General features: G+C 36.5%; 5 protein-coding genes across 10 annotated transcripts in view; 3 read left to right on the top strand and 2 right to left on the bottom strand.

Moving 5' to 3' along the window:
• rapgef2b (Rap guanine nucleotide exchange factor 2b) overlaps window positions 1–1335 on the bottom strand; it is a 146859-nt gene extending 145524 nt beyond the window's left edge. For 3 of the 6 annotated variants that reach the window (XM_028458936.1, XM_028458938.1, XM_028458941.1), the window contains exon 1: window positions 637–1335. In XM_028458936.1, the coding sequence (XP_028314737.1) occupies window positions 637–705 (69 nt within the window). In that variant the 5' untranslated portion in view covers window positions 706–1335. The remainder of the gene's footprint in view (window positions 1–636) is intronic. The other 3 variants (XM_028458940.1, XM_028458937.1, XM_028458939.1) reach the window with 1 other exon arrangement.
• anxa5a (annexin A5a) overlaps window positions 1–23646 on the top strand; it is a 1189405-nt gene that overhangs the window by 1002543 nt on the left and 163216 nt on the right. The gene's annotated exons all lie outside the window — the stretch shown is intronic.
• Window positions 3296–7040, top strand: spmip2 (sperm microtubule inner protein 2). The gene is made up of 3 exons (XM_028459141.1): window positions 3296–3425; window positions 5667–5875; window positions 6978–7040. Exons 1-3 carry the CDS (start codon window positions 3380–3382, stop codon window positions 7038–7040), a joined length of 318 nt encoding a protein of 105 aa, XP_028314942.1. The 5' UTR covers window positions 3296–3379.
• On the top strand, window positions 7912–17010 carry ppid (peptidylprolyl isomerase D). Its single transcript, XM_028458962.1, has 10 exons — window positions 7912–8059; window positions 10070–10210; window positions 10342–10448; window positions 11658–11846; window positions 12481–12603; window positions 12689–12795; window positions 12882–13023; window positions 14806–14892; window positions 15015–15057; window positions 16280–17010. Exons 1-10 carry the CDS (start codon window positions 7975–7977, stop codon window positions 16366–16368), a joined length of 1113 nt encoding a protein of 370 aa, XP_028314763.1. The 5' UTR covers window positions 7912–7974; the 3' UTR covers window positions 16369–17010.
• etfdh (electron transfer flavoprotein dehydrogenase) overlaps window positions 16444–23646 on the bottom strand; it is a 21851-nt gene continuing 14648 nt past the window's right edge. Inside the window, exons 10-13 of the mRNA XM_028458958.1 lie at window positions 22310–22478; window positions 20832–21014; window positions 19722–19943; window positions 16444–18028 (exon numbers count right to left, since the gene is read on the bottom strand). Coding sequence (XP_028314759.1) covers window positions 17865–18028; window positions 19722–19943; window positions 20832–21014; window positions 22310–22478 — 738 coding nt within the window. The 3' untranslated portion in view covers window positions 16444–17864. The remainder of the gene's footprint in view (window positions 18029–19721; window positions 19944–20831; window positions 21015–22309; window positions 22479–23646) is intronic.

The following is a 23646-nucleotide window of genomic DNA, read 5'->3' as shown; positions in this document are numbered from 1 at the left end:
TAACCCACGTTATGGACTAACCCTATCCTACGTTACGGACTAACCCTATCCTACGTTACGGACTAACTCTAACTCTAAACTAAGTAACGGACTAACTCTAACTCTAAACTACGTTATGGACTAACCCTAACCCCAAACTACATTACGGACTAACCCGAACCCCAAACTACGTAACCCTAACCGCACGGAATGGCGGTAACGTCATCTTTCGTATGGATAGAATGCCAGTATAAGTATACGTATTACATACTAGGAGACACTACCTAAAATTATCGAGATTTATATGATATATCGCCTTTTTGTGAAAAAATATCGAGATGACTTTTGATCCATATCGTCCAGCTCTTGTTTAGTACTACTATAACTAAATGCATGAATGCAAATAAACTAATGTGTGAGGTACATAGTGAAGGGTCAGACCGGATACAATGATCCCTCCATGGCCGCAGCTGCTGTCATGCTAAGTAGCCTCGATTATCTGCTGATGGACGGCTTAGCGGGATGGAACTGTGTGTCACACACACACACCGCATGTTTCTATCCACGCTTCCTTCCAAAGCTAAAATGTTAGCTAACCACCACTGTGTGAAGCCCTGAGAACAATAATGTGTGTGTGGAGGCATTTCTTCTTCTGACCTGTTGCGTCCTCTCACTGGGATTCATCATCACAGCCTGCCGAAAGCTGTTATCCACGTAGGACGCCATTGTTTTGGAAGACGCCGTCTGGGAGGTCTGAGCTTCCTACAGTGTGTAGATTATTATTATGAGGAGTATCCACTGAAGCAGCTTTTAATACAACAAGTTCCCCTATTGTGTGGGTTTCTTGTGTCCCAGAGCGGATGAGCAGGGAGTGCCCCGGAGCCAGGCCACGACTGGAGCCAGACAAGCCGACCAGCCTGCCCTCCTCTGGGCTGTCCGACTTTCTGCTACTGCTACTTTAGTCGTTGAATGTTCGTCCCAACAACCGGAATTTAAAAAAATTAAAAACCCAACACCGGTCCACAGCCGGGAGGAATCCCCCTGTTACCCCAACAAAAAAGCAGCTCGACGATGGTGTTGTTTCCCTACGGTCGAGACGCCGCGTCTGTGCCCAAAGCCGTCCGTTGTCTCTTCAGCATTCTGCTAGCAGCGACCGAAAGAAATCCCATAAAGAAGCAGAAAAACACAGCGAGTGAGACCGGATTATCCCGTCAACAGCAGCCCGGCGTCCATTATCAGAGGCAGGACCCCGGAGCTCTTCTTACAGGAGCGTTTTCAAGCATCTAGAAGTGAGGGTAGCGGTGGAGCAGGGTTCTGTTGTGTGCCACCATGGTGACTGACACGCCAAGTGCATCAAGTACTCACCACTGCACGAGATACTTCCGCTGGAATTTTTCCAGAATAAAGCTCCAAAAGGAAGCCGCGTGAATAAAAGCAAGGTAAAAGGGTTAGGATGAGATAACTTTATACTTCTTCCAACTACTTTTCGTTCTTGTGAGCCACATGTGTCAAACTCAAGGCCAGGGGACCAAATCCGGCTCTTTTGAGCATCTAATTCGGCCCGCAGAAGAAAGTAAAAATGAAAGAAAAAACATGTATCAATGTGTAAATTGCGAAATAAATGATTGAAGTGATATTTGTTGGGATTGAATAACAGACACAAATATCCTAACCATAATATAGCTCAAATACAAAAAGACATCAATATCATTATTTTTTTTTAAATCAATCAGTTTAAAAAAAAAAAAAAAAAAAACCTTTTTTATAGAGAAGAAGAGGACTAAGAAGATTTTTTTTTAATTTTTATTCTTACATTGTGTGAAGTAACTAAAATGTCCTCAATGTACAACTAATAAATGCATCTTTAATTAATCTTTAGATTAGATGTGTTTTTTGGTTGTTTTTTTTCACGCTGGTTTAACATGAAAATATTACATGAAAAGTAGACTAGTTCATTTCCTGTCCAGATGTTTTGTCTTCATATCTCTTGACGGAAGTTGAGTTAATAGTAAGCGACTCATTGACTGTGGGCGAGTCATGTAACAGAGCTCACAGAGAAAAGGTTTCACGTTGTAAATGTGATGATTCAGCGTCACCCAGTGGGTATTTTGGGTATTACATGCCTAGATGAGTAAGATATTGATTACTTTTTTTTGTTTTTCATTCCATCTTTTGCATTTTGTTTGCTTGCTTTTTTTCCTTCTTATAATTCAGTTGATTCCACTTGTCTTCCCCTGTATTCTTATTTTCTTATTTTTGTTTATTATCTGTAATTGTGTTTGATTTTCCTGTTTGGAAACACTCTGTAACACCATAGAAGCATATTTGTATGTTATTTCTACTGAGTTACTTATGTTTTGTATTTTAAAAGAGACAGAGAACTGAATATATTTCTGTTTTCCTTCTGCATATTTATAATTTTCAAGCAATACATTAACTGAGATATTTAACTATGTATTTTATATAAATGTTTTCTTCTTTACAGAAAACTGAGCATATTTACATTTTTTCTGCATATTTAAAAATTTCATGTAAGAAACTGAATTATTTGTATTTTATTTTGAAAAATAATATTCACAGCGAACTAAACATATTTCTGTTTTCCTTCTGTATATTTATAATTTTCACACAATACAGAAACTAAAAGTTTTAGTTATGCATTTTATATAAATCATTTTTTTTTTCCTTACATGAAACTGAGCATATTTCTTTTTTTTTTACACATTTTTATAATATAAATGTAAACTTAGTTATTAATTTATGTATTTTATTTTTAAACATATCTTTACAAAAAATATATTATTATAATTTTCATGCAGTATATAACAGAATTATTTAGTTATGTATTTCATACAAATAATTTTTTTTTACAGAAAACTGAGCATATATTAGTTTTCTTTCTGCATATTTATAATTTTCACGCAAGAAACTGAATTATTTATATATTTTATTTTGAAAAAAAATATTGACAGAGAACTAAACATTTCTGTTTCCCTTCTGCATATTTATAATTTTCACACAATATATAAACTAAATGTTTTAGTTATTTATTTTTATTACACAAAACTGAGCACATTTCTACTTTCATTCCACATGTTTATGCAATATAGAAACTGAATTATTAATTTATGTATTTTATTTTTAAACATATTTTTTCCCCAAAAAAAAACATTATAATTTGTATGCAATATATAAACAGAATTATTTAGTATTATGTCCATTTTATTTATTTTTTTCGTTCCCTGCTTGAACACATAACTAGAACAAAGGTAGTGTGACACCGTCCTGGCAACCAGTGATCCCACTGCTGGCATCATGTTCACTCGTGGTAGGCTATTATTTACTTGTTTCAGGCTAACCACTGGCAACGACAACAGCAAGAAGAATAAAAAACAACAACATGCAAAACAATAAAGCAGTAAGTGGAGGAAGAATGATTTTTACAGGTATGAACATGTTTTTGTCCTTAAAGGGAATCTTATTTGTTTTTCTGAAAAATATTTTCTTATCCTGCAGGTCTGCAAAATGTTTTTAATGCCATTTCTTTGAAAATAATCACAGTAACTGATGCAGTTTGTGTTGCCAGATTTACAACTTGGTTTCCTATGATTGAGCACAGACATGTGGGCCTACATGACTAACAGATGATCATACAACTCTTCCTCTGTGCTCCACTCATACTATGAACCATCAAGGAAATGCATTCACAAAATATGCTACAAACGTAACATTTCTAAGTGCAGTGTGATTTATGTCTTATCTTTTACTCTTCGGATTTCCTCATGCATAATTAAGTTTGTACCTCAGCCAGCGGATCGTGTTCTCAGGTCAAACACATGATATCAGCATCTCTGAATTCAGTGTAAAGGCTCTCGTTCAAATTGCTTGTCTCCTCAACTTGGAATGATTCACAGCATATGGTGTAAAATATAAAGATTGTATCCCTTCAAATCAAATTTAAAGACAGAAAAACATTTCTCTTCCATCTTGTCAGTTTTGATGCATAATTTTTGCACTGTTAGGGCCTGTACTGGGAAGATGGATTTCCTCTTATCGCGCCAACTTCCTACATTTATTCGGTGTGTCCTGTACTATGACGCTGGTTATTGTCGTACGGGGCTAAATCACCATGATAACAGGCTGAAAACCTAACCTGGTCGAGACCAGGTTTATTGCTGGATGAGATCTGAGCCAGTACAAAAGTCCCGCCTCCTGACCAATCGGATCTCTTGGAAAATGAGCTGCCCATTGTTGAAAAATCCTGGTTGGTGCAGATCTGACAGCGGCGTTTAGGAAAGAAAGATCATTAATGGATTAATTAATCTTTTCATTTATTGATGACATCCTTTAGGAAAGATATTGGACTGATCTACAGTGGCTGATGAAGCCTGTCATTAATCATTCATTCATTGATACATACTGTAAGCTATGGTGACGCTGTCAGCATCAGCAGGAACATACTACAGTGAAACAATGTGCTCTCATCCCAGTGTGTGTGTGATAAACAGAGGAGGACCACCTGAATAGAAACACGTGTGTGCTGTAATAAAATGAAACTGATCAGAACGCTGTCCGATTATCATCCCATGGATTAATATTATTATATAATCTCACGCTTTTACACATTAACAGTGTCAGCAACTTCCTGCCTGTGTTCTTTTCTTCCTGCTTTTTCTGCAGCAACAGTTTTGTTTTTGGTCTGAGTTCCATCCATTTTCAGACCCACTTGTTCCTTTTTCCAGGGTTGCGGGGGTCTGTTGGTAGCTATATCCAGCTCTCAGTGGGCCGGGGTACACCCTGGACAGAGCGCCAGTCCATTGCAGGGCAACACAGACACAAACAACCACTCACACTCATATTCACTACTATGAGAAATTTAGAGACTTCAATCAACCTAAAAGTCATGTTTTTAGATTGTGGGAGGAGGCCGGAGTAGGAAACTCACGTAGCATGGGGAGAACATGCAAATTCCACCCAGAAAGGACTCAAGTGTCAACCCCAGGGCTTGAACTCAAGACCTTCTTGCTGTGAGGCAGACGTGCTAACCACTAATCCACCCTGCAACCTTTTTGGCCTGAATTATGGATTTTAATTCTTCATATTTTTGAAGAATTATTCCTCAATTGTGACATAAATTGCGTTAGTTCCTCCGTGATTGTTATTGGTCTGACACTGCAGTCACAGGAGCATGCTGCGTGCACCTATCCAGGCTGAAATCACCTCGCGTTAAGTGAGAGTATTTATATCCTGCTCCATAGAACAGGGGCTCTCTGACAAAGAATATTTGGTTTGGTAAAACCCACTAACAGAGAGATATTCAGGATATACTGATCCAGCTTTGTAGTACAGGCCCTTTGTGTTTCTTTGTTCTATTGTGGAACTGTTTTTATTTAATGTGTTTGTTTTGTCACTATTTTTGTGCTTCCATCTTGGCCAGGCCATTGATCTGAATTATGGATTTGATTTGTGTATGATGCTTTTCTTATAGGTTGACTGAGGATCTAAATGTTATAGTTTTGTTACTTTATGGGGGAGTTCAATACAATTTCAGTAACAGCGAAAAAAAATGTCCCTGATGTTTTGTGATTTTCTTGCTTTGTTATTTCACTAAAGCAGTGTCGGACTGTTTTTTTATAAGGAGTGAATGTTTCTGTGATTTGCTCCTTGTGGATGTATTGTGACCATAGGGCCAGATGGAGTTGGAGACTACAGGCCCAGGTCTGGTTACTTCCTCCAGCACATCGGTGTAGGCGCTGCCTCACCTGAGGCCACAGGTGACCTTGGTTACTTGTGGCGAGCAGCACCAGATGTCCATCCAGCCCAGCCTCGGTGTAGCTTTGTGGGGGAGGTGGGCTGGGGGTGGCACTACAACCAGCTGTTGAACAGCCGGACGCTGGTCAGCGATATGCAAATCAAAGTAGTGCATCAATACATCCTGTGCACTTCATGCATGAGCATGTGCACGTTGTGTCCTTGTGCCACAAAGTCACATTGTGCGTGACTTTGAGACCTTGATGTTGTTTTGTAAACACTCTGTAACACTATAGAAGCATGTTTTTATTTTCTTTCTGCATATTTATATTTTTTTCCATGCACTATAGAAACTGAATTCTTTATGTATTTTATTTTGGAAAAAGAAAAAATGCTTACAAAGAATATTTCTGTTTTCCTTCTGCATATTTATACTTTTCACGCAATATATAAGCTGAATTATTTAGTTTTGCATTTTATATAAATACATTTTTCTTTATAGAAAACAGCACATTTGTATTTTCTTTCTGCATATTTATCATTCTTATGCAATATATAAACTTAATTATGAATTTATGTATTTTATTTAAAAATATGTAATTATATAAAACAGCGCATTTTGTTCCTGCATATTTATAATAATCATGCAATTAATATATGAACTCATTTATTTAGTTAAGTATTTTATATAAAAACATTTTTCTTTACAGAAAACTATTTCTACATCTTTTAAGTTTTCATACACTATAGAAAATTAATTTTTTGTAAATATTTTTTCAAAACAAAGTACATAAAAATATTATTTATTATATTTCTGTTTTCCTTCTGCATATTTATAAATTTCAAGCAATATATAAACTGAATTATTTAGTTATGTATTTTATATGAATACATTTTCTTTATAGAAAATTGAGCACATTTCTATTTTCTTTCTGCATATTTATAACTATGCAATATATAAACGAAATATATATAAACTGAATTATTAATTTATGTATAGTATTACATTTTATGTATTTATTTTTCTTTACAGAAAACAGAGTGTATTGCTATTTTGTTCGTGCATATTTATAACTTTTACGCAATAGCCAATTAAAATGAAATTATTCTGTTTTTATTTTACTTTATTTTTCTTTAAAGAAAACTGTGCATATTTTCTATTTTCTTTCTGTGTATTTATAATTTTCCCACAATATAAAAGCTGAATTATTCATTTTGTTTTTTATTTATTTTGTTTTTCTTTACAGAAAACTGAGTTTCGGGCATCGTTGGAGGATAAAGTTACCCAGAAATTTCAGGAAAAACAGTAAAAGAGTCTGTGTCTAGTATTTTCGTTCTAACAAGAAATAAAAAGTGAGTGTTTATGTCTTCAATGTATTTTTTTGTCTTTAAAATAACAGGATTAAGTCTTATTTTTCCACATTCGGTACAGTAGGATCAGGGATAAACCAAAACAAAAGAAAACCGTAATAATAGCAACAATAGTGTTAAACAAATAGTCACGCAAAGCAATAGATATTGGATACCCATAAGATTAAAAAATGGGGTCAACAAAATTATATTGTACACATATATATATAGACAGTCACACACACATTTCACACAGATATATGCACGTATACAACTATAAACAACATATACAAAATTAATTTAAAGTAAATAAATAAAATACACCGAATAAAATTAAATGCACAGCATGTCAATATTTAAAATGAAAATAAATAAATAAAATTGGAATTACATAATTAAAAAAACAAAAAAATAATAAATAAAACTTGGGATAGGTCAAAAAGTAAACAACAACCATACCAGTCATAACTATTAATACAATTCCATATTAATGTAATTTCTATATGAACCACTATGAACATTATTAAATTTAATCGCTGGTGTCGTTTTAATCTGAAAATCCAGAGACAATGTTTCCGTTGTGCGCATGCTCACCGGCTTGTAGCACGTCTGTTGGTCTCCCTGTTAACTGGTGAACAACTTCCGCCATGTATGCTCGTGGTTATTAGCAGCAAATAATTTGATGCTGTTTTGCCCAATTCATGTCACAAAATACCCGATGAGAACATTTTAATTCGTTTTTTTTATTTTAATGTAAACAAACAAGAGGCTAAAATAACATACAACAAATCTTAAACACTTAACTGATCATCGTTTAGCTAGGATCCCAACAGATCTATAACACTGGATTCACCTAGCTAGGCTAACAAGCAGAATTTGGATTTGCTCCTGAAAATGTCTCACTCTGCACCTTCCAGCAAGCCTTCAAACCCCTCCAACCCCCGAGTGTTCTTCGATGTTACCGTCGACGGACAACCAGGTCAGAATATATTACAATTACCGGCAAACTAAAACCAGTTTAAAAGCGGTGGTGCTAGTAACCATTAACCTTGGCTAGCTCCGCGCTCCTTGATATATTTCAATAATCAATAATTGACACCAGAAAAACCACACCTAAAACACCAACACATACGTCAGTTTGCTTGTGCAATAAAATGCTTAATATTCATGTTAAAGTCGTACCTGGTGTCATGTGTGAGTTTGAATGAACCACGTGTCTATGTGCACATTTTTTTTAAGTGTGCACGTACACACACAGAGCAGTGTGTGTTTCTTAGTTAAAAATAGTCGTGGCTCACACACAGGTCACTGTTACTGCTCCTTGCACCTATCAAGTTGTGATTTAAATACTTTATTTTTATATCCACTAGGGGTCGCTACAGGTCAACTACCTTCATTCTGATATGTCCGCAAACACTAACCGTTTACCTTTGTCCTACTTTGGGTCCATGAACCATGTTTCTGCTTTTTTCTCCATGCCACTGTTATTATGAGCAACTTTTATCACAGTGAGGGCCACAAAAATGTGATTTTTGTGATCTGAGGGTCACGTTATCAACACTATCATGTCAGCATTTAGAATGATGAACAATCCGAGCAAGAACAAAGGGTTTGAGTGTTTTTGCTCCTGTTTTGTATTTTTTTCTGTCATTTTTTGTGTTTTTCTGAAGTCATTTTTATTCATGTTGAGGGTTTTCACGGCGCGTCATCAACCCGGATGTCGCCATTTTGGCGATATGGGCTATATGCACGCTTCACTTCCGCATTTGAGTGAAGACCGTGAAATTTTTATTCAGTTCAATTAAACTTTATTTATATAGTGCCAAATACAACAATCTCATTTCATAGAAAAAAAATAATCACAAAATATAGTTATGATGAAAAACTCAAAGGTTTCTATACTATTCAGTTACTTATATATATATTAGGGATGTAACGATTCACTCAACTCCCGATACAATTCGATTCACGATACTATTCTCTTTCGATTTATTTTACAAAATGGGACTTTACACAAATGACTGAAAAATATTACTTTATTTTTTTCTGGGAAAAACTAGAAAATACTGTACTATTCTCCTTTTATTTTTAATTGTCAAAAGAATCCCTTGATAAACTATTCAAAACAATGCAATTTAACTAAAAATAAATCTTGAATGAAATAAAGAAATAATTCAAATGAAGAAGAAGCCTATTAATTTAAATTCTGGTTCTATAATTAACAATGCAAAACTGCATAATAGTTCTTTTTCTTTTTAAAAGTGCAACTGAAAATGTATTTTGTGCCTTAACAATTGGACTTTGAAAAAAAAAAAAAAAACGTCATTGTCCTGTATTTACAGCAGATATTTGTTTGGACCAGCAGAGGGCGCTGGTAACCCAGTGGTCGGTTGCCATGCAGATATTCTGTACAGTGAAGAGATGCTATGCTAGCAGACAGCGCTAATAGAAAAATATGACTTTTACAGATATTCACATAATATTCTTTCGGTGCTAAAGGGGTAAGGAATCATTTATGAACATATTTAAGAGTAGAAGGCGGTCAGAAAGAAAGTAGTAGCAGATTCCGCCGGCCGCCTCAGCATTTGGACAAGAGAAGGATAGTATATGCTGTTTAAAAAAAGTACTCCGATTCAATTTTCAGAAAATCGATATCAACCGTGATACCAATGAATCGATTTTTAACTGCCTTACGATTAATCGTTACATCCCTAATATATATATATATATATATATATATATAAGTACTATATATGTTGTCATTTTGTGTATTTTTTGCTTTCTTTTCATGTATTGTTCTGTAAATTTGTTTGTTTCTTTCAAACTAGTTTGTGTATCTTTCTGTCATTTTTGTGGTCATTTTGTGCTTTTATTTTGAAGGGCCGCACAAAATTAAACCATGTGATTAGATTCTTTGTGATGGGATAAATTGGTCAAAGCGTGTGTTTCCGGCAATGATAACATCCAGGTGTTTTCTCTCTGTCCACAGCTGGACGAATTGTCTTCGAGCTGTTTGCTGACGTCACACCAAAGACGGCTGAAAACTTCCAGGCGCTTTGCACTGGAGAGAAAGGCCTGGGCAAAACTACTGGGAAGCCGATGTACTTTAAAGGATGCCCGTTCCACAGGAGTACACAACCTCTTTTTTTTTTTTTTAGATGATATACTTATTATTTAGATAGAAAACTGTGTATGATCTGTTTTGTGGTCACAGTGTTTCATCTATTGTAGTAATCTGTTCATTGTTGTTGTTTATGGCAGTTATTAAGAAGTTTATGATCCAAGGAGGAGACTTCTCAAACCACAATGGAACAGGAGGGGAAAGCATCTACGGGGAGAAGTTCGAGGATGAAAACTTTCATTACAAGGTAGAATAACCCACGTCTGGATTATTATTTTTTATTTATTGTTATCATTATGTTAAACATTTACACGCAATTTTTCATTTGGTTAAAAAAATACAAATGTCCTTTTTTCATGCAAATGACAGTTCGCCATCTACAATGGGATTATCTGTATGACAAGGACTTACCGACATATTTTTGGAGTAATATCACGCATTTACGCACAACTTTTCCACCATAAAACCAGTGGCCATAAGTGTAGCAAACGGATGGATGTCAAATACTGCGCAAAATCTTGCGTGGTTGCAAATAACAGGGAAATATAAAGTTAATTGCAATAGTTAGCTCAAAAGTATTAATAAGCATTTTTCAAATGGTATTGGAAAAAGTCAATACTTGCATCGGATTGGTAAAGAGAACTGGTCGAAAAGGTGGTGAAATAGGATTTTAAGAACCACAGAAATTGGTCAAAGTTGCAAATTAGAGTGGACAAAAACAGACAGAAAATGTGGTAAAAAGATTTTAAACTGTAAATATTGGTTTGAAGGTGTTAGTTTAAACTGGCAAATAATGAGCATGACAAATTGTGAATGTGGTTATTTTGGCAAAAAATTAAGCATGAAATATGGTGAAAAGTGACAATAATGGATCAAAATATGCAACATTAGGTGGAAAAATGGTGGAAAGGATTTATAAATGCCAAAAATATCTTAAAAGTGGAAAACATTTGCAGAAAAGGCTTTGAAATTGTGAGTAATGTAGTAAAAATACATTAAAAGGAGAAAAAATCTGGCAAGAAAAAGTGATGAAAGCAGGTTAAAATATGACAAGTTTGGTTTAGGTGCAGAAAAAGGGTAAAAATTGGTAAAATATTCTTAGTTTCTTAAAGGCATCTGGCAACCGTCTCCCAGTGTCTCACGACCCCAAAGTTGAGAACCTCTGACCAAAAGCGTTCGGACAACTGCGGCCGATAAGACATATTTCTGTGTGTTTGACCTCAGTGGGCGGGGCTTCCGAACCAGGAATATTTAAGGGCGTTAATGACGATCAAATTTAGCCGCCGCATTTATCAACACAATCATTTTGATGCTGGGATTGGTCAGATATGAATGTTTCATAAATCACACGTTGCTCCTGTCATACGACCAAATTCATGCTCGGATTTGCACCATTGAAGGCTGATATGTGGACATTTGTCTCAAATTATTATTCTTTTTTTTTTAAACTGTGCAGCACGACAAAGCGGGACTGCTGAGCATGGCCAACGCTGGGCCCAACACCAACGGCTCACAGTTCTTCATCACCACCGTCCCAACACCGCATTTAGACGGGAAGCACGTGGTGTTCGGACATGTGCTGAAAGGAATGGGAGTGGTGAAAATGCTGGAGTCCATCGACACCAAAGAGGATGCTCCAGTCAAGGTAAAAGTTCTAAATAATCCTGTAGTTGAACACAGTACAGAGAAGGTGAGTGTTAAACTGAAAGGCTTCACATTAGTTTAGGAATAATGAGCAAAGAGCAAAGTTGGTTTCCATGGCAGCATGACCATGTTTAGCCTTTCCATTCCAGTTAAAGCTGTGATAACTGCAACGATTAAAACCCTGCTGAGCAAGAGATGAATTAAGGTTCCTTTGTTAAAGCGGCTGGCATGTCTACCAGATAGGACGTATAGCAGATATATATTCATATTTTCTCAGAGAGTAGGTAGAGGTGTATTACCTGACCAAATTTCAGTTTCCTATGTGATGTAGTTGCTGAGTTATTAAAAGCTGAAAATGGAAGAAAAATAAGGACGAGCGAAAAGCGACGCATTGGCCATATCTCTAAAAGACTTCATCCTATCAAACTAAAAATGTACAATGTGCCGATTGAATTATTAAGGAACAATTGGTCAAAAATTCTGAATTTTTTGAGACTGGAGTGTGTGGGATGTCGTAATGACATGGAATGACCCTAAAGCAGAATTAACGTAACATCAGTGTTGATGGTGGGAAGTTTTCCTCAGTCTCCTGTGCTATTAATATTAGGCTCTGAGGTTTCTTCTGATGTTTGCAGCCTTGCGTCATAGCGGACTGCGGCGAGCATAAGGACGGCGACAGCTGGGGCGCCGCATCCAGCGACGAATCCGGAGACAGCCACCCTGACTTTCCCGAGGACGCAGATATGGATCTGAGTGATGTGAGAATCAGTGAGATCTGTGAACTCACATTAGTTTAACTCAAACACCAACAATGTTCCTCTTTTATCTGCATTTTCCTCTCAGGTTGATAAACTTCTGTCTGTTGCTGAAGATTTGAAGAACATTGGGAATCGTCTTTTTAGGAGCCAAGCGTGGGAAGCTGCGGTGAACAAGTACAGCAAAGCCCTGAGGTGAAGCTGCTGACCTTCAGCTGCACAGTGATCCATCCACAGCCGAACTGGCTGAAGCTAAACGTCATCTCTGGCTGCGTGTGCAGGTACCTGGAGGCGGGCGGAGACGAGCTGCCGGAGGACGCGCAGAAGAAGTTAGAGCCCACCGCTCTCAGCTGCTTCCTCAACACTGCGGCGTGTAAACTGAAGATGCAGCTGTGGCAGGAAGCGCTGGACAGCTGCAACGAGGCGAGTGGGTGGGGGAGGGGCCTGCACGCCACGAATCACACATAGAAATAACCAGAGGGACTCCTAACGTGGTCAAATCTGTCTTTAAAGCTGTTGGAGACAATAATCAGATAAAGACGTAGTGTAGGGGCATTGCATTGTGGGATGTGGAGTCCTGTACACGGATGCAGAGAAGTATTTTACTTCATTTTTACTGTCATTTCTTCTGTTTCTTTGCCAGACAAGGAAGACTGTGGTCACGTTTACATGAGAGCTTTAATTCAGAATAAAAATTAAATCCTCTTTAAACTTACCTTGTAAAAACTTAATTCTGAATGAAAATATAATAATTCCTCTATCTTGTAAACATTTAATTCTACTTTAAATTAATTCCAGTCGTCTATCTCCTTCTCAGCTGACCAAAGTGAAACGGTATGTTATCTTCTAGCTGCTGCTTCAAAACTACAGTCAAAAAAATATGAAAATAGTTCTTATGTGGTCTTCTATGTTGTAGCCAAAAAGAAAAGGTTTGAGTGTTTTTTTCCCCGATATCCCCGTCCAATCAGAACTCACTTCTGAAGCAGAATTAAACAAAGCTGAATAAACATGTTTTCCATGTAATAACGAAGTAGAACATTTTAATTCTGAATAATTAATTCAGCATTAAAACACATCATGTAACCGTGGCCAGTCATTGTCTTGACAACATGTTTGTTCCTGGTATTCCCTGTGATATCACCTCTCTTTGTGAGACATTCAATTTCAGCCAGATTCAGATCTTTCCATGTAAACCCCAAAATAAACATCCACTATTTTTCTGCCGCAACTTTCAGTGAAAACACCAGAAATGACAGTAAGAATGAAGTAAAAACACTTCAATGTATACGTCTAGACTCCACATCCCACAATGCAATGCACAAAGCTTTTCCAACCATGTCAATAAGAGAATGTTTACATTTGCATTGAAAAGAAATGTTTGAGCGGCAATTTATTTTTTATCCATCTTTTTTTCCCAAGCAAAGTATCTTTGATTTATTGATCTATGAGACACTGCAACTTTAATAAATACATCTATAAATATATCTTCCCCAGCATCTTACAGAAATAGAAACCAACTATTTATTTGAAGCTGACACCAATAAGTTTATCTAGAACAGCGGTCTGCAACCTTTACTCTTACAAGAGTCGTTTTGTCTAATCTCACCTGGATATGGAAACATTTTTTTGAGTTCATGTATTTAAAGGACTACAAAAAGTATATTGAATTTGATAACACGATTATGTCAGTCAACACAAGTGAATTGTTAATTTCTTGCAACATATCATGCATCATACCAATATGTTGGCAGTTAAAGACTTTCCCCACACAAATGAAAACTCCTTTTTTCTTCCAGACTAGTCTTTTTGTTAGTTTGGTTATGTTAACAGGGATTTAAAATTTAAGGTTAGCCACAGTTGCAAGGAAAGTTGATAGGTTAAGCAGGAAGGTGGCAGAGTTATATTTATATTTAGCTTAACAAATGGTTTTATCAATTTTATTTGAAGTTAATGTCATTCATTTGTTAATACCCTCTGTAAGAAATAACAATTATTTCAATATTTTATCTTAAACTATAGGGAGCCATTGCAAAAGAGTCAAAGAGCCACATGAGGCTCCAGAGCCGCAGGTTGCAGACTCCTGATAGAGAAGAATGTACACACAGATTATAATAAGGGAAATAAATCACCTCTTATGATTCCTGCTACAGTTGGTTTTAAATGTCACATCAGGAAACATCTGTGTTTTACTCTCATGTGTTCCAGGCTCTGGAGCTGAACGAGGCCAACACTAAGGCACTTTTCCGACGGGCTCAGGCCTGGCAGGGGTTAAAGGAATTCAGTGAAGCCATGGTAATGTCCACACATTTTGTGTCATATTAGGAATCTATGGATGTCAGCTGCATTACTGTCAAAGTACTCAGCCAGTCAACTGGAAGCATTTAACCTTTTTTTTTGTTTAAACTTCCTAACAGGCGGATTTGAAGAAAGCTCAAGGAATCACTCCAGAGGATAAAGGTGAAATTATTGTTCTGCCTTAAACTTTAGTCACTTTGGATCTTTTTTCTTCCTTTGACTCTTTTTTTTTTTAGAAAAAAACACTTCTCTGTGTAATATAAACACTACATGGAGCTGTACATTTAAGGACACAAACTGAGCTCATTAAAGGTACATTTAAAATATCCATATTCAAAGATCTATGTGTAACAAAATGCATTATTTTGCACCATATGTTATATTAACTTTTAAAAATAGCACTATTTTACCGTTTGAGTCCGCCATCTTGAAATCACGTGAGTGATGACATCACAGCCGCATTTGCCTGTAAACATTCCATTGTTTTTTTTTAGCATTCACCCTGCTTTTTAGATCATTTAGCAGCTTTTTTGGTCAAAATGAGAATTTTTGCAATTTTAACTCTGCGGTTTCGTAGTAGACAATGAAGCAGAGAAGAAAAGCTCTCCTAAAGGACCTTTAGTTTGTTGATAGAAATTCTCCAACATTCTGTGATTACTCTCCAACTTCAGCCTCTGTGCACTGTTTAAGGAAGAGTAAAGGTCCCTTAGGAGAGCTCTTCTTCTCTGCTTCCTTGTCTACTACCAAACCACAGAGTGGGAACTGTCGCCCCCTGCAGTCATACATTCATTTTTAGACTGTTTTTATCCTCTTTTGGTAAACAAAAGAGATTTACATCAATGTCTTTAACTTTTCCTGATTATTTAGAGCAACCAATAGCAGCACAAGTTCTTATTTTGATCAAAAAACCTGCTCAATGATCTAAAAAGCTGGCTGAATGCTTCACTCCAATAGTAAAGAAGTCTACAGGCAAATGTGGCTGTGTGACATCATCAATCACGTGATTTCAAGATGGCGGAACACAGGATCTAAAACAGTACAGTAGTCCCATTTTTAAAAGTTAATAAAACAAATATGGTGCAAAAATAACAGCGTTTTGTTAGGCATAGATCTTCTAATATGGACATTTCAATGTTTCATAGTTTTTGACTTTCCCGTAGTAATTCAAAGGAAACATCAAAGCAATCAACAGATGCCTCTGACGAAGACTGGCAGTTCTCAGTCAAACATGTCAGGATATCAAAGTGGATTTCCGACCTAAGGAACAGTCGTCTGAATAAATGAAACTAACATATTAAAGCAAGAGTAAAGAAATGCAGATAAATATTGTAAGCAACTGGGTTGTTTGTTTAGTTGTGATAACGGAGGTTTTCTCTTTCAACAGCCATCAGTAATGAAATGAAGAGAGTGCAGCTGAAAATGCAGGAGGAGAAGGAGAAAGAGAAGAAGATCTACGCCAAAATGTTTGCCTGACCTGTTCACCTCATAAAAGCTGCTGCACTGTGTGAGATGGGCCTGGTGTTTTCCATCGTCTGAGGGAATTCACTCTGAGAGGAAACCTGTCTTTATTACATGAAGTGTTATCATTAGACCAACACTGGTCTTTGCTTTGTGTCTTTTGTTATTTTGATACAATTCATTTATGGCGCGTTTCCATTGGCGGTATCGGCTCTACACGGCTTCGCACTGCTTGCTTTAGGGACCGGTTACTGTTTTTCCGGAGCGTTTTCATTGAGCACCAACCTGACACGCAAAACTGCCAAACTCTACGGATTGCACTATCTTGCTGCTATCCTCACATGATCGCAAACAGAAATCATTGGTGGCCAAATGGGTCTTTTGTGCGTGAGTTGACTCTACGCTGTGATGATTCTCAGACCCAATCAGTGTCTACTTTGTGCCTACGTCACATTTTCAGACCAGGGCTGCTTTTTTGGGAACCTTTACAAAGGAGGTACTAAGAAAGGCAGCACCAGGTACCATGGAGGAGGAACTTTTTCCCAGTGGAAACGTGCAAAAAGAGTACAGCTGATACCTCCAGTGGAAACGCGCCATTACAGTGCATCCATTTGTTATTTATGTTTACAGAGCTCAATAAAACAAAAGGATAGCAGACTTCTTTGTTTATTACTAAATTAATTATGTACAAGTGTGAACTAAAACCAAGCAATATCTATAAAGTGTAATTTAAATCTGAAAATCTGTCAATTTCAAGCTAAATGAACTTCGCTAAGGGTTTGAAATATATTTAACACGTTCATAGTGTTTCACACAGCAAACACTGTAAATTCTACCCAGGTTTTGCAACCATTTTTTAACCAAGGTACACAACCAACCGTAAATGTCAAAACAAAAAACAGCTTAGCCTATATTAACAATGTACAGTCATTCTCACCATTCTTAAATAGGAATCAAATCAACACAAAACTAAAATTATTTAATCTTTCATATTTGATAATGGGAGCGGTAAAAGTTTTAAAAAAAATAGTCATTAAATGATTAAAATTATAATTGACTATCATGTTAAATATTGTTTTGTTTTATATAATGTATTTTTTATATTTTATAGCTTTATTATAGTTATAATAAATATATTATTAATAATAAATATACAATACATTTTTCTAATTTAATTTTGTTCTTTATGTAAAACGTAAGAGTGTCGGATTTGATATGCAAGAATCAAACTAATCTACTTTAACATGAACGATGAGAAATAAGTGGCAGGTGAGTTTTTAATTATTTTATTTTTTTATAGCAATGGCATATTTGCAGACAATAATGAATTTTGCTGAAATTGAATAATTTCTGGGTTCTTCAGTTTATACATACGTTCATAGGACTAAACACTCAGTCTGTACTGAGGCACTTTGGCTGTGGGATGTTCAATTTATGCTGTGGATGTCACATTTATTTACCTCATTGCTGTGAGAACAAAACAAAAACAAAAAAAAAAACAGGAAAGTAGTTCACATTCCATTGTAAGCGGGTCCACCACCGCCCTCGGGCACCACCCAGTTGATGTTCTGGCTGGGGTCTTTGATATCACACGTCTTACAGTGGACACAGTTCTGAGCGTTGATCTGCAGCCTCATTCCATCTCCAGTTTCCAACGGCACGTACTCGTAAACACCTGCAGACACAAGTGCATCAGAGCAACACATTGGCTGACGTACGTTCACATTAGATAGTATGGAAAGATTGAGAAATACCCAGATGTATACTATATGTTAGGTGTGTCAAACTCATTTTAGTTCAGGGGCCAAATACGGAACAGTTTCATCTCAAGTGGGCCACAAATTTTATGCAAGAAAATGAGTAATTTCAACATTATTGTGTAGAGATGTAATGATTAATTGTACGGCAGTTAAAAATCGATTCATAGGTATCACGGTTGATATTGATACTCTGAAAATCGAATCGCAGTACTTTTTTTAAACAGCAGAGGGCGCTATCTATTTATCCTTCGCATGTCCAGAAGCGTAATTTGCTGGTCCAAACAAATATCTGATGTAAATACAGTACACTGACTGTTTTTTTTAAAGTCCAATTGTTAAGGCACAAAATACATTTTCAGTTCCACTTTTAAAAAGAAAAATAACTATTATGCAGTTTTGCATTGTTTACTATAGAACCAGAATTTAAATTAATAGGCTTCTTCTTCATTTGTATTATTACTTTATTTATTTCATTCAGGATTTATTTTTAAGTAAACTGCATTGTTTTGAATAGTTTATCAAGGGATTCTTTTGACAATGAAAAATAAAAGGAAAATAGTACAGTATTTTCTAGTTTTTCCCCAAAAAAAATAAAATAATATTTTTCAGTCATTTGTCTACATTCCCATTTTGTAAAATAAATCGAGAGAGAATCGTATCGTGAACCCATCATCGTGAATCGAATCGTATCGGAAATTGAGTGGATCGTTACATCCCTACAAATCAGAGATATTTAGCCTGAGGAAAACAATCATTTTGTTGTTGGCTTATTGCACTAGAATGCTGAGAATATATCTTTAAATCTTTGGGCTTCGTGAACTGTGTTCTATGTGTAGCTTTGCAAGCTAAGTCATGGGGAAGAATACCAGGGAGTCAAATTAGTGGTGAACATTATTTAAAACTAAAGGTGAAGAAAACAACAACTCTTTATACACAAGAGTAAGTTGTACATTTCATTGTTTACTGCCATTCGAGTTAATGACTTCCTGGAGAAAGGGTTACACTAAGTATTCCCCAAACTGTGTAAAGCATTATTAACCCTGCTGACCCACAGCAGCACTGTTTATGCAGATAAATGCTGAGTTCTCTTTTGGCTGCTGCTTCTTTCCATGCTAGATTTGGATAAATTAATTCCAAGGAAACACACAAGATGGCAACAAAAACTGACAAAAATACACAAGATTACAGAAAATTCCACAAAATAACAATAAAAATGGACGAAATAACCCCAAAGAACACACATGACAGAAAAACACGCAAAATGACATCAAAAATAAACAAAATGACAAAGAAGTACACAAAATATCAATAAAACCAAGACGTTTAGATAGTGTCCTTAAATTCATCTCAGAGATCAGTGGGAAATGGACAATCTGTTCTGTCAATAAATGTGATCATGTGATCAGAATTCCTGTTGTTAAAGAGTCTAATACTGAAAAAAAAGTGGAGCAACATTCGGATATCAGATCAAATTGCATCAGGTGGAACTTTTATGATGACACTTTGGTTCTACAAAGCTGCTCTCACACACTCGTCATCCACAGGAGAAGATAAAGCTCTTATCTTCAGCTGCACAGGCTGTGTTCACACACCACGGCACACGTTTACCTGCGGGGCAGAAGCGCTGCTCCGGACCGTCATAGATGCCCAGATTCCTGGCCACCGGCACGCCGTCGTCCCTCAGTGTGAGGTGGGCGGGCTGGTCTCCCTCGTGGTTGGTGCCGCTGAGGGCCACGGATGAGAGCAGGTCGAAGCTTATCTTGCCGTCGGGCTTGGGGTAGTCGATGGGAGTGCAGTCCTTGGCTGGTTTCAGCTGGTCAGCGTCGGTTCCTGTGACACATTCCAAATGTTGATTTTTCTCAGCTCAGAACAAACATGACCTCAGTCTTCACCAGAGCACAATCCTTGGCACCGTCACTGCAAATATCCCCCAAACTGTCCCAGCACTGGTGTAACAATCAATCCTAACCCTGATCCGAGGGCCACATTATCAATATTTATGTTAGCATTTTAGATAATGTCCATTCAGAGCGTTAACACAGGAAATAATGAAGGTACTGTGAGTGTCTTTTTGTGGTTCATTTGTCCCTTTTTATTGATATTTTTTATGTATTTTTCTATCGTGTGTTTGGAGTCATTTTGTCAAATTTTTATTGTAATATTGAGTGTTTTTTTTTTTGGAGTAATTTCATTCATAATTGTTATTTTGTGTATTTTTCTCCTATTTTGTGAGTTTTTGTTGTCTTTCTTGTTTATTTTGGGAGCCATGTTATCCTTTTTTTGTTGTTATTTTGTGTATTTTCTTGTCCTTTTTGTGTGTTTTGAGAATCTTTTTGTCTGTTTTCATCATGTCATTTTGTGTGTTTTTGTTGCAATTTAGTGTGATTTTCTTGTTCTTTTTGTGTTTTCTTTGGGGCCACACAATATCAGATAAAGGGCCACGTGTGGCTGCCAGTTGCCCATGTCTGCTATAGGCAGTCCACTCTGCATGTACTGTATATGTCTGTGTGTGTTAACTCCATTATGTAAACTGGGACATTTCTCAGAGAGCTTGAACATGAACAGGGTTAAAGGACTAATAACAATATTAGATTAATAATACAGACTTTTTAAAACACTAGTGTGTGTTCTCAGTGTTTGACTGTTACTATGCTCCTTAAGGCTTCGTCTTTCTACATTTCAAAGCTTAAAGCTTCAGTTCAGAGTGTAAACACTAACCGCAGTGTTTAAGCGTCCATGGCTCTTTTCCTCTGAGGATCCAGTAGAAAATCCCAGTGTAAACCATTCCACCGTAAAGGCCAAAGTAGTTATGGAAGGAGGGCCTGATGTTCCTCACAGCACGCAGCTCTTTCCACACCCACGAGTTCTTCAGGTTCTCAGCATACTCAGGGATATGAAGGCCTGAGGTCAAACCATACATGTGAACGTTAGAATTATTTAAGTTATCTGCACATCTGTCCTCACGCTAACACACACAAAACAGTGGGAAGTTTTACAATCAATGGAATTATGAAACAACATTTCTGGGTCTCTCAATAGATCACAAGCTCTGGTAGAATCCACAAATAAAATGTTTGTGTACGAAGAGTTTCAAGAAGCATTAGAATAGTGAAAAAAAAAGATACATACTGAAGCAAGACATTTTACATATGTTATACGGTGCATTAATTCTACTGTATCGGTCTCATTGTGTTGAAATCTGGGTAAACACTAACAAAAGCAACCTTATGCATTTTGCAAAAAAAGAATAATAAGGATCATAAATCATACAGGATATCTGGACCATACTCACTCACTTTTTCTAAAATCTAAATAAATTAAGTTCATGGATTCGATTAAGTTTAAAACCTCTCAAATTATGTATAGCGCTAAATACAGAACACTGGCAAAAAAATGTTTCACTCACATGCATGCGCACAGCTGCTGCAGCAGCAGACCTCAGCTCATCGCTTGTATTGTGTAGAAACTTTGTTGTCTCATGTCTCATTCAGCAGTAAGTAAACAGTAAATTTTACCATTATATATGTTAAAAAACATGACCAAAAAGTCTGTTTTAACTCTTTCAGTGTGAGCTTGTGCACGCGAGGGATCGAGAACGAGCAGGGATATAGGAAGGCGTGATTGGTTAAAAAAGTCTGTTGATGTTATGCAATATCGGTCGGCCTATGAATGCTTGTTTTTGTTAATATTTGTGTGTATTTTGTTGTGTATTTATATATGTATACTATATGTATGCATTTGCTCAAATGTCAGTTTGTTTTTTGTGAAATAGATTGGAAGTAGAGGCAGGACTAGATACTGTAAGGGTTAAGCTTCCTTCTGCCCCTTCTCAAACATTGCTGGGGCTCTATTTAAGTGAGCAAATGATTGCTTTATATTGTTTTGTTATGTTTGAGATAAATAAGTAAATAAATTAATTAAAATCAATGTCTGGATTTCTGCTGTTGAAGCTGTGAACTGAGTCTGCTAAAAACATAGGCGGAAAATCAGAATCTGGATTTATTATAATTACTTTCTTTTGGCAGATTTCATATTTCAGGTTTTCTGCTGACACTGCAGTGCGTTGCCTGTACCAGCCATTCATGTGACCTCAGGTGAAGTTTGAATAGTTTGAAAAGTTTGCTAATCAAGCTGAAGCGTGGTTACTGGATTCCATTGAAGATCTTGACTGGGAAATAAGCAGCAGACATTCACACCTGCCGTTTCTGAATCCAGCTCCTCTGCCACGACTTGGGGAAAAATGGCCTCGGCGGCGAGCATGCCGCTCTTCATGGCCGTGTGGGTGCCTTTGATCTTTGGGACGTTCATGAAACCAGGGCTGCAGCCAATCAGCAGTCCTCCAGGAAAAGTCAGCTTAGGGATGGACTAAAGACGAAAAGAAAAGAGAAAAATGTCTTTTTCTACGACGATGTCATTATCATTTCCAAACTACAGAGACACATTTGAAAACTGAAGCTTTTTGAAGTGAATAATTGTGTAATAAAAAAATTGATTTGGCGATATTTCACAATGCATTATCGTATCGGTCCAAAGAATGTTCAAATCCATTTATTTAATCATGTTTTTACCACATGCTGTAGAAGGTCAACACTACTTGTAGTGCAATGTTTTCGAGACAGCTATGCATGTTTTATTATTACAATTAAATAAAAATAAAAAAACATTTAATTGCGCTAATATTCATAGCACATAAACGCCCGGTCACTAGGTTTTATCTTCATAAAACATACTGGGCACTTTTAGAGATTTGTAAGACTTTTAAGAATTTCAGAACTTCACAGAATCATAATCTGTTGTAAAAGCAAAAGTTAAACTTTTTTGAAAAATGTGATTTTACAGTTTGTTTTTGATATTGGTACTTGAATACACTTATTCTCGCAAGTTTAAAAAAAATTAAGAAATTGTATTTCATACTATTTTGTACATTTAAAGGTGAAATTTATAATTATTGATATTGCAATATATCGTGATGTACATTGTATTGTTTAGGAGTGGGATGTACCATATAGTGACCTGCTAATGTACAGCCCAAGAAGTGAAGAAAAACATGAGAAAGTTGCATCAGATTTCTGTCGACTGCAGCTTATTTTTGGACCATGACACACTTTTGGAACAGATTGTCACAGCGTTCCTGATTTCCACCTATTCTGCAACGTCGAGGAAAATCTGGAGGAACCTAAAATATATCTGCTAAATTAAATTCTTCCACTGACAGCTTTTGCTCTCAATCATTTTGACATATTTTTTTAAAACTCTAAAGCTGGCAGAGGTGTGGCTTTGCAACAGTAAAGTAATTTTACTGAAACTTTCATGGTTTGATAATCATTAACTGAACCTATAATGTTTACAGCTTTGCCTTCCTCAGAGTGGCCCCATAAACAGAACATTCAGTAAACACTCCAATGCTACTTTTAGCAACAGTTTAGGCAGATATTGTATCGATGAAAACAATTAATACTAAAGGGTAACAAAAAAGCACGAACGGGCGTTTGACAGATTATAGCAGCGACGCCGACGTCTGGATATCATGCAG

Source organism: Gouania willdenowi, chromosome 10, assembly GCF_900634775.1.
Source record: "Gouania willdenowi chromosome 10, fGouWil2.1, whole genome shotgun sequence".
NCBI lineage: Eukaryota > Metazoa > Chordata > Actinopteri > Blenniiformes > Gobiesocidae > Gouania > Gouania willdenowi.
Note: the sequence above shows the minus strand (reverse complement) of the source record. Positions and strands in the feature narration are given on the sequence as shown.

Coding starts and splice junctions, on each gene's coding strand:
- spmip2 (XM_028459141.1), top strand. CDS start 3,380: ATGCAAAACAATAAAGCAGTAAGTGGAGGAAGAATGATTTTTACAG. Junction 3,426..5,666: donor AGGAAGAATGATTTTTACAG/GTATGAACATGT, acceptor TTGTGACCATAG/GGCCAGATGGAGTTGGAGAC. Junction 5,876..6,977: donor TGTTGAACAGCCGGACGCTG/GTCAGCGATATG, acceptor TTTTCTTTACAG/AAAACTGAGTTTCGGGCATC.
- ppid (XM_028458962.1), top strand. CDS start 7,975: ATGTCTCACTCTGCACCTTCCAGCAAGCCTTCAAACCCCTCCAACCCC. Junction 11,847..12,480: donor AAGAGGATGCTCCAGTCAAG/GTAAAAGTTCTA, acceptor TGATGTTTGCAG/CCTTGCGTCATAGCGGACTG. Junction 12,796..12,881: donor AAGTACAGCAAAGCCCTGAG/GTGAAGCTGCTG, acceptor CTGCGTGTGCAG/GTACCTGGAGGCGGGCGGAG.